This window comes from Cebus imitator, unplaced genomic scaffold (assembly GCF_001604975.1).
Source record: "Cebus imitator isolate Cc_AM_T3 unplaced genomic scaffold, Cebus_imitator-1.0 Scaffold265, whole genome shotgun sequence".
Lineage (NCBI taxonomy): Eukaryota > Metazoa > Chordata > Mammalia > Primates > Cebidae > Cebus > Cebus imitator.
Window position 1 is genome coordinate 1,904,053 of NW_016107580.1, and position 10,605 is coordinate 1,914,657.

The 10,605-nt window shown below is 39.0% G+C and overlaps 1 protein-coding gene across 1 annotated transcript in view; it reads left to right on the forward strand.

The window, feature by feature from the left end:
• Positions 1 to 5,503, forward strand: part of TMEM9B (TMEM9 domain family member B) — a 17,271-nt gene extending 11,768 nt beyond the window's left edge. Inside the window, exons 4-5 of the mRNA XM_037728444.1 lie at positions 3,735 to 3,784; positions 4,340 to 5,503. Coding sequence (XP_037584372.1) covers positions 3,735 to 3,784; positions 4,340 to 4,495 — 206 coding nt within the window. The 3' untranslated portion in view covers positions 4,496 to 5,503. The remainder of the gene's footprint in view (positions 1 to 3,734; positions 3,785 to 4,339) is intronic.
• The last annotated feature ends 5,102 nt before the right edge of the window (positions 5,504 to 10,605 follow it).

Consider the following 10,605-nt stretch of genomic DNA (forward strand, 5'->3'; position numbering starts at 1 on the left):
TTTTCTCTTCAAGCTCTCCTGCTTGAAACACTTTTCCTGTCAATATCACCAAATATTTTAGAGGCACAAAGGTTTTAGTCAAGGGAAGTATGAAGATCATGATGTTCTTTTCTTAATGAAGTACAGCTTGCAAACCTGCTGATGTTTTATATTTCCTTTTTTTCTACTGCTTAAAAAAAAAAATCTGTGGGCCAGGTGTGGGGGCTTACACCTGTGATCCCAACACTTTGGGAGGCCAAGGTGGGAGGATCACTTGAGCCCAAGAGTTCAAGACTTGCCTGGGCAACATGGTGAGACCCCATCTCTACAAAAAATAAAAACATTAGTCGGATGTGGTGGTGCATGCCTGTGGTCTGAACTATTCAGGAGGCTGAGATGGGAGTGTCACTTGACCCGAGGAGTTCGAGGCTGCAGTAACTGATCACATCATAGGACTCCAGCCTGAGCAACAGAGCAAGAAACCTGTCAAAACAAAACAAAACAAAACAACTTGAGATTTTTAGAGAAAAATAAAACCATCACTACCATCAGTCTAGATTATCTTCCTATCTTTAAAACACACACACACGTGTGTACATTATATATGTGCATATATGTAGTGTGTGTGTGTGTGTCTGTATGTATATATATATAGTTGGCATAATCAGGGTATAAATCGTTTCATGGGCTTTTTGTTTATTCACAAATGTCCAGAAATGGACATAGTCCACAAACTTATTATTCAGTATAACTTAGAGAATTTTTTTCTTTTTGAGACAGTCTTGTTCTGTTGCCCAGGCTGGAGTACAGTAGTGTGATCTCAGCTCACTGCAACCTCTGCCTCCTGGGTTCAAGCAGTTCTCCTGCCTGAGCCTCCCGAGTAGTTGGGACTACAGGTGCGCACCACCACACCTGGCTAATTTTTTTTTGTATTTTTAGTAGAGATGGGGTTTCACCATGTTGGCCAGGGTGCTCTTCAGCTCCTGACCTCAGGTGATCACCTGCCTTGCCTCACAAAGTGTTGGGATTACAAGCATGAGCCACCTGGCTGAATATTTTTATCATTATCCTGAATGGAATTGTTTCTGAATTTTCCGTTCTGTCATTATTATATATAATTACTGTTTTAGAAATTACTTTTTCGTGGGTTATTACGTTGGACTGTGTTCCATTTTAAAATGGATAAAATTTAAAATAGTTTTAAGATTCAATTCAAAAGCCAAACTGGAGTGAGCCCTTGCCAACCACAGTCAAAAGTCTTTTTACGTGAGCCGGGTGCGGTGGCTCAAGCCTGTAATCCCAGCACTTTGGGAGGCCGAGGCGGGTGGATCACAAGGTCAAGAGATCGAGACCATCCTGGTCAACACGGTGAAACCCCGTTTCTACTAAAAATACAAAAAATTAGCTGGGCATGGTGGCGCGTGCCTGTAATCCCAGCTACTCAGGAGGCTCAGGCAGGAGAATTGCCTGAACTCAGGAGGCGGAGGTTGCGGTGAGCCGAGATCGCACCATTGCGCTCCAGCCTGGGTAACAAGAGCAAAACTCCGTCCCCAAAAAAAAAAAAGTCTTTTTACTCTGGAACATCTGTGGATCTATAGGCACAGACATTGAAAGCCTGACTTAAACTACATCCTTCCGTTACAGCATTAAATTTCTGTTCCTGATTTCAGAAACAGGTAACACAGAACATAAATGGATATTGAGATGAAAACATGTAGGGCAGGCATTTAATGGTGGGACCACATGCTCAGTAATCGTTTTGTCCACCAGTGGTTGATTCTGCCTGTGTGTTAACTATTTGAGAACATTGTCTGTGGGAACCCTGGCTGAGTCCTGAATGTCTTTTAAACTGATTCTAGGCAGAGAGAGGTTTTCTGATCAGAGCTGTGAATTTATGGTAACAACTCTACAAAAATAAGTGAATTTTAATTCTTAAAACTGTTGCTTATCCAAGATGTGAGTTCTTCACTATGTACTTTAAAAAGTTTTTGTTAAATTCTGTTTTCATTTTTTCTGTTTTTATTCAGTGTAGAGCATTTTAACGCAAATAAGAGTACAAATAGTTAAGCTCACCGCAAGTAGTCACAATATTTACTATATCATATATCCATGACACACCATCGTTATTACCAAAGCATTACATTAAAACATGTTTTGTATTTATTGTAATTTTATCAGGTGTAAAAGAACAAACATAAAAAGGGTAAATCTCTATTTGCGTTCCACCAGCATCCATGACCATGAGCAGCTAGTTCAATCTCGTTCCTCAAAGGATTAGCTGATTTGTTTAGTCTTTTGAACTTGTTCCTTAAGATTTTTCTCCCCTACCTTGAAGCATAGATAACAGCACTAGGAAATAGAGAGGTCCTCTGCTGATCAAGTACATCCTCCTTCCCAGCATTGCTTATGTCAAAACAAACCAGTGGTGATAATATTTTCTTCCTCTGGTCCTTGACTCAGGGGATGCTATTTTATACACAAGTTCATTGAAGCACCATATTCTTATGGTGTCATTTTAATCTACCTGACCAAAATCTGTTTTGAGACAATATAACACCAAGTCAGGGTTCGGAGGCTAAGTTTTAGTCTTTGTGCTAATTTGTTAAATGACCTTGGGTTTATTTTCTTAATGGGAAATCAAGCAATTCTATAACTTTAGCCTGACTCTTTTTTCTTTTTTAGCTTTTTTCTTACATTTTTAAAACATTTTAAGCCTCATGGAATTGCCTTTATTATTTTCATTTGTAAGGTTAAAAGTTTAAAAATAGGCTATAGGTCCCAGCTACTTGGGAGCCTGAGGCAGGATTATCACTTGAAGCCAGGAGTTCAAAGCTGCAGTGAGCTATGATCACACCTGTGAATAGCCACTGCATTCCAGCCTGGGCAACGTGGCTAGACCCCATTTCAAAAAAAAAAAAAAAAAAAAAAAGAATAGGTTCATGTCTAGTCTGGGCAATATAGTGAGACCCCATCTCTTTAAAAAAAAAACAAAAAAAACAAAAACCCACTTTTTAAATAGAGTTTTAGGGTTTATACAAGCCATTACCTAAATTAAGTGAAAAGTCGGAGGAATTTTGGCAAAAGAGGAGGAAAGATTCTTTATAGGAAACTCTTTGATGTCTTTCAAATGTAGACATTGTATAAAATAGCTTGCTATTTAAAAACAAGACCAGGTGTTCTAACTCCTATAATTACAGTTATGTGTTTATGTACATAGCTTTCCATATACATGCTGACTCCTGCCCTGGATATATAATAGAGCTTTTTCCAAACACACACAGCAAAATAATGTCATTTCTTTCCTAGAGGCAAAGTTTAGTGTAAGAGGTACAACTTGTGACTTGGACCTTCTGTTGGAACATTTAGGTTTGCTAACATGGGGTTCAGGAAAAAGAGATCAAGGAAAAGGCAAACAAAAGCAATAAATTACTACTGAATGCTTTTTGTCATTTAGACAGCTGTGTTTATATCTCATTCATAAATAGATTAGTATAGTGGTTTCCTGTGTAATGACTACAAACATCCAGTTGCACTGGCTTACTTCGACCAGGATAGGTTGGTTTTCTACTCATATACCTGGGCAACCCCTTCAGTAGCCTCTTTCCTTAGGTAGCAACTTACATGGAAGCCACCGGGTGCTTAACAATAGAAGATTCAAGTCTTTGTTGAATAGAGATGCTAAGTAAATGATTTCCGACTATCCTTGGTAATAGAGGGTGATTGTAGCACTGGAGCTGTGTCTCTTTTCATTACAGATTGGGGAAGCTGGGAAATGAGGAAGCTTTTGGAAGCTAGTCCAGTTAGTGTATGTGTTGAAGGTACAGGGACAGATTAAAAACAACCAAGATAAGATTCTGTCAGCTTACCCTCCCAGAGTGAATATGGCCCCAAGCTGGCAAGAAAACAGTTCTAATGGAGACGGGAAATTAAAAGACAGATCTTTCCTCTGACACAGATTAGCAATATAGTATTGAATAAAGCAAGGAAAGACCCTATTTTCCATATCTATAACATGGAGAGGTATTAACATGAAAATAGATTGTTTTCCCTACCAGTTAGGGAAGGCTTCTTTTTAACACAAATGACCACTGTCTTTTGCTTGGTCTCCACTTCTTTAAGGGAAATATCTTTGGAAATGATGACCCATGGGAATGTTTCACAAATATCGCTCATGTTTCTTGAACTACCTAGGTCTGTGTTTGAGTTCATACTGTATCTGGTAGTTGAGTGCTTAGCCAAATAGTTGCTCTGTTTGAAAAGTTCACCTGCTTCTATCTCTGTGGCGGGCTGGTGACTGTTTTATGTCTGTGTTTTACACTGACTGTGCCATCTCTAATGTTCTCCATTCCTGGACTTCTAGGATCATCAGCCTTTTGCAAATGCCCATGATGTGCTAGCCCGCTCCCGCAGTCGAGCCAACGTGCTGAACAAGGTAGAATATGCCCAGCAGCGCTGGAAGCTTCAAGTTCAAGAGCAGCGAAAGTCTGTCTTTGACCGACATGTTGTCCTCAGCTAATTGGGAATTGAATTCAAGGTGACTAGAAAGAAACAGGCAGACAACTCGAAGAAACTGACTAGGTTTTGCTGGGCTTCATTTTAATACCCTGTTGATTTCACCAATTATTACTGGACGATTCAAAACTGGAAGCAAAAACATGCTTGATTTTTTTTCTTGTTAATGTAATAATAGAGACATTTTTAAAAGCACACAGCTCAAAGTCAGCCAATAAGTCTTTTCTTATTTGTGACTTTTACTAAAAATAAATCTGCCTGTAAATTATCTTGATGTCCTTTACCTGGAATAAGCATTCTCTTTTTCACCACATAGTTTTAACTTGATTTTCAAGATAATTTTCAGGGTTTTTGTGGTTTTTTTTGTTTGGTGGGAGAGGGGAGGGATGCCTGGGAAGTGGTTAACAACTTTTTTCAAGTCACTTTACTAAACAAACTTTTGTAAATAGACCTTACCTTCTATTTTTGAGTTTCATTTATATTTTGCAGTGTACCCAGCCTCATCAAAGAGCTGACTTACCCATTTGACTTTTGCACTGACTGTATTATCTGGGTATTTCCTGTGTCTGCACTTCATGGTAAACTGGATCTGAAATGCCTGGTGGCTTTTCACAAAAAGCAGATTTTCTTCATGTACTGTGATGTCTGATGCAATGCATCCTAGAACAAACTGGCCATTTGCTAGTTTACTCTAAAGACTAAACATAGCCTTGATGTGTGTGGTCTCACTCATCTTCTTCTAGTATCTTTAAGGACAGATCCTAAGGACTTGGACACTTGCAATAAAGAAATTTTATTTTAAACCCAAGCCTCCCTGGATTGATAATATATACATACTTAGCATTTCCAGTCATGTTGAGAGGCAGCCGTGTGAGCTCCAAAGTGTGCAGCTTTGAACTAGGGCTGGGGTTGCGGGTGCCTCTTCTGAAAGGTATAACAGTTATTGGATAACTGGCTTTTTTCTTCCTATGTCCTCTTTGAAATGTAACAATAAAATAATTTTTGAAACATCCATCAGTGTATCTATCGCCTAGCTTTTTCCTCCTCTCTTTTGCTATATGAGATTGAAGATATACTTTGTACCCTGTTCTGAGACTACTGTTTTAATACCAACCTAACCGTAAAACATTGGTGTAACTTATCTGTGTGTGCATGTACAGAGAGACAGGATATATGAATTTTGGGGTGGGTTTCTGAAAAGTATACTAACATTTTGATAAATTGGGAGATTTTTAAGTTCCTGAAGGAGTACTTGTTCTGAGAAATTCTTGGCAAAAAAAATAGAAGTACATTAAATTCATAAAAATGAGGTTTTAGGAGCTGTTAATGGGGTTTTGGGGGTTTAGTAAAATTTAGTTTTTTAAGCACCCACAAATATAACTAAAATTATCTATTTTATTGTTAGTATTAAAAGATTTAATTTCAACCATGACCAAGTAGAATTTATCCCAGGTAGGTAAAGCTGTTTCAACATTTGAAAATAATGTAGACTATCACAGCTAAAGGAGAAAAATTACATGACCATATCAGTAGCAGAAAAAGCATTTGACAACCCCATTCATGATAAAAATTCTCAGGAAACTAGGACTAGAGGGGAATTTCAACTAGATTAAAAAATGAGCTTACCAAAAAAAAACCACAGTTAACATCATATACTTAATGAGAAATTAGAAGCTTTCCCCCTAAGATCAGGAATAAGGCAAGGATGTCTTCTCTTACTACTCCTTTTCAATATTGTACTGGAAATCCTAGCCAATGCAATGAGACAAAAAAAGGAAATAAAAGGTATACATATTGGGAAGGAAGAGATAGAACTGTCTTTGTTTACTGATGCAATGATTGTCTATGTAGAAAACCCAGAAGAATTGACAAAAACAAAAGACTAGAACTAATAAGTGATTATAAAAGGTTGCAGGATGCAAAGTTAGTATGCAAAAGTCAATCAAACCAGATGCAGTGGCATGTATCTGCAGTCCCAGCTACTCAGGAGACTGAAGCAGGAAGACTGCTTGAGGCCAGGAGTTTTGAGGCTGCAGTGAGCTATGATTGCTGCATGAATAGCCACTGCACTCCAGCCTGGGAAACAGCAAGACTCTGTCTCTAAAAAATGTCAATCACTTTCCTATATGCCAGCCATGAACAGATTTTGAAATTAAAAACAATAGCATTCACAGTAGCACCCCCAAAATGAAATACTTAGGTATTAATCTAATAAAATGTGTACAAGATCTATATGAGGACAATTGCAAAACTTTAAGTAAACCAAAGAAATAAATGAAGAGAGATTTCATGTTCACTAATGGGAAGCCTCAATATTGTTTAGATGGCAGTTTTTTCCAACTTGATCTATAGATCCAATGAAATCCCAATCAATATCCTAGAAAGTTATTTTGTGGATATTATTCTAAAGGGTATAAAAAGGCAAAAGACAGAGAATAGCCAACACAATATTAAAGGATAACAACAAAGTCAGAACTAACACTACCTTTGAGACTTACTGTAAAACTACAGTAATCATGACAGTATGCTACTGGCAAAAAAGGTCAGTGGAACAGGATACAGAACCCAGAAATAGGCCCATGTAAATACAGTCAACTGATCTTTGACAAAGGAGCAAAAGCAATACAATAGAGTAAAAACAGTCTTTTCAACAAATGGTGCTGGAACAACGGGACAGCCACATGCAAATAAATACATCTAGATACATACCTTATACCCTTCACAAAAGTAACTCAAAGTAGATCATAGGCCTACATGTAAAATGCAAAACTACAAAACTTTTAGAAGATAACAGAATATCTAGATGGTGGTGATGACATATCTGATAAAGGACTGCTATCTAAAATATACAAAGAACACTTAAAACTCAAGAGACAAAAAATTTTGATTTAAAAATGGGCAAAAGTCCTGGACACCTCACCAAGAAAGAGATACAGATGGCAAATAAACATATGAAAAGATGTTCCACATCATATGTCATCAGGGAAATGCAAATTAAAACCACAGTAGGATACCAATACACACTGATCAGAATGTTCAAAATCTAGAATACTGATAACATCAAATCCTCTCATAGATGTGGCACAACAGGAACTTTTGTTTATTGCTGGTGGGAATGCAAAATGGTTCTGCAAACTTACAAAACGAAACATACCCTTACCATATGATCCAGCAATTGTGCTCCATTACACAGACCCCAGCCACTTCTCAACAGGTGACTGGAACACCTGGGAAAGACTCAACCATTCAACTGAAAAAAAAAAAAAAAAAAAAAAAAAAAAAAAAAAAAAAAAAAAAAAAAAAAACAGGAGCCCCCACCCCAAAAAAAAAAAAAAAAAAAAAAAAAATTGAAAATGCTCTGGGGTGAGAGTTTCACAGCAAGCACAGCTGAACCCAGGATGGTCGAGCTTTGTGGGGGAGGGGCGTCCGCCATTACCAAGACAATCAACCACTACCGAGGTGGTCTGCCATAGCTGAGGCAGCCCGCTGTTGCCGAGGCAACCCGCCATTACAGAGAGAGTCCGCCATTACAGAGGTGGGCCACCATTGCCGAAGCAGTACTAACTACACCCATATAAACAGGATTGCAGGGAAGATCACACAGCAACTGGGCGGAGCCCACAGCAGCTCAGCAAAGCCTCTGCAGGCAGACAGTGCCTAGGCTGCCTCCTTGCTGGGCAGGGCAGCCTTGAAAAAAAAGGCAGCGGCACAACAGAAACTCATAAATAAAGCTCTAACTCCCTGGGACAGAGCACCTGGGGAAAAAAAAAGGAGTTTATGAGTTCTGCTGCAGCAGACCTAAATGTACCTGCCCAAGAACTCTGAATGAACAACGGAGCTCACAGCTCAGGACTTGAGCTCCTATAAAGGACAGACTGTCTCCTCAAGCAGCTCCCTGTCCCCCATATATCCAAAGAGTCACCTCATAAAGGAGAGAACAGACTGACATTTGGCAGGTATCCTTCTGGGACAAAGATAGCAGAAGAAGAAACTGGTAGGAACCCTTACTGTCCTGCAGCTGCTGCAGGTGATCCCCAGGCAAGCAAGGCCTGGAGTGGACCTCCAGCAGTCCTACAGCAGAGGGACCAGACTGTTAGAAGGAAAACAAAGAAACAAAAATAACTTCATCATCCACAAACTGGAAGTTCACTCAGAGACCCAATCTAAAAGTCAGCAACTACAAAGACAACAGGTGAATAAATCCACAAAGATGGGAAGAAACCAGCGCAAAAAGGATGAAAACACCTGAAACCAGAACACCTCTCCTCCTACAAGAGATCACAACTCCTCACCAGCAAGGGAACAAGGCTGGATGGAGAAGGAGTGTGATGAATTGACAGAATCAGACTTCAGAAGGTGGATAATAAGAAACTTCTCTGAGCTAAAAGAACATGTTCTAACCCAATGCAAAGAAACTAAGAATGTTGAAAAAAGATTTGACGAAATGCTAATGAGAATGGACAACTTAGAGAGGAATATAAGTGAATTGATGGAGCTGAAAAACACAACACGAGAACTTCGCGAAGCATGCACAAGTTTCAACAGCCAAATTGACCAAGCAGAAGAAAGGATATCAGAGGTCAAAGATCAACTCAATGAAATAAAATGGGAAGGCAAGAATAGAGAAAAAAAGGTAAAAAGGGATGAACAAAGTCTCCAAGAAATGTGGGACTACGTGAAAAGACCTAATCTACGTTTGATAGGTGTACCTGAATGCGACGAAGAGAATGAATCCAAGCTGGAAAATACTCTTCAGGATATTATGCAGAAAAACCTCCCCAACCTAGCAAGGTAGGCAAATATTCAAGTCCAGGAAATACAGAGAACACCACAAAGATATTCCTCAAGAAGAGCAACCCCAAGGCACATAATCGTCAGATTCACCAGGATTGAAATGAAGGAGAAAATGCTAAGGGCAGCCAGAGAGAAAGGTCGGGTTACCCACAAAGGGAAGCCCATCAGACTCACAGCAGATCTCTCAGCAAAAACCCTACAAGCCAGAAGAGAGTGGGGACCAATATTCAACATCCTTAAAGAAAAAAACTTTCAACCCAGAATTTCATATCCAGCCAAACTAAGCTTCATAAGTGAAGGAAAATAAAATCCGTTGCGAACAAGCAAGTACTCAGAGATTTAATCACCACCAGGCCTGCTTTACAAGAGCCCCTGAAAGAGGCTCTACACATAGAAAGGAACAACCAGCACCAGCCACTCCAAAAACATACCAAATGGTAAAAAGCATCAACACGATGAAGAATCTGCATCAACTAACGGGCAAAACAGCCAGCTAGCATCAAAATGGTAGTATCAAATTCACACATAACAATATTAACCGTAAATGTAAATGGACTAAATGCCTCAATCAAAAGACACAGCCTGGCAAAATGGGTAAAAAGCCAAAACTCATCGGTGTGCTGTATCCAGGAAACCCATCTCAGATGCAAGGATACACAAAGTCTCAAAATAAAGGGATGGAGGAAGATTTACCAAGCCAATGGAGAGCATAAAAAAGCAGGAGTTGAAATTCTCATCTCTGATCAAATAGATTTTAAGCAACAAAGATCAAAAGAGACAAAGAAGGACACTACATAATGGTAAAAGGATCAATGCAACAAGAAGAGCTAATGATCCTAAATATATACGCACCCAATACAGGAGCACCCAGATACATAAAGCAAGTTCTTAATGACTTACAAAGAGACTTAGACTCCCACACAATAATAGTGGGAGATTTTAACACCCCATTGTCAATATTAGATAGATCAACCAGACAGAAAATTAACAAGGATATCCAGGACTTGAACTCAGACCTGGAACAAGCAAACCTAATAGACATTTACAGAACTCTCCACCCCAAATCCACAGAATATATATTCTTCCCAGCAGCACATCACACCTACTCTAAAACTGACCACATAATTGGAAGTAAATCACTTCTAAGCAAATGCAAAAGAATGGAAATCATAACAGTCTCTCAGACTACAGTGCAATCGAGTTAGAACTCAGAATGTAGAAACTAACTCAGAACCGCACACCTTCATGGAAACTGAACAACTGGCTCTTGAATGTTGACTGGATAAACAATGAAATGAAGGCAGAAATAAAGATGTTCTT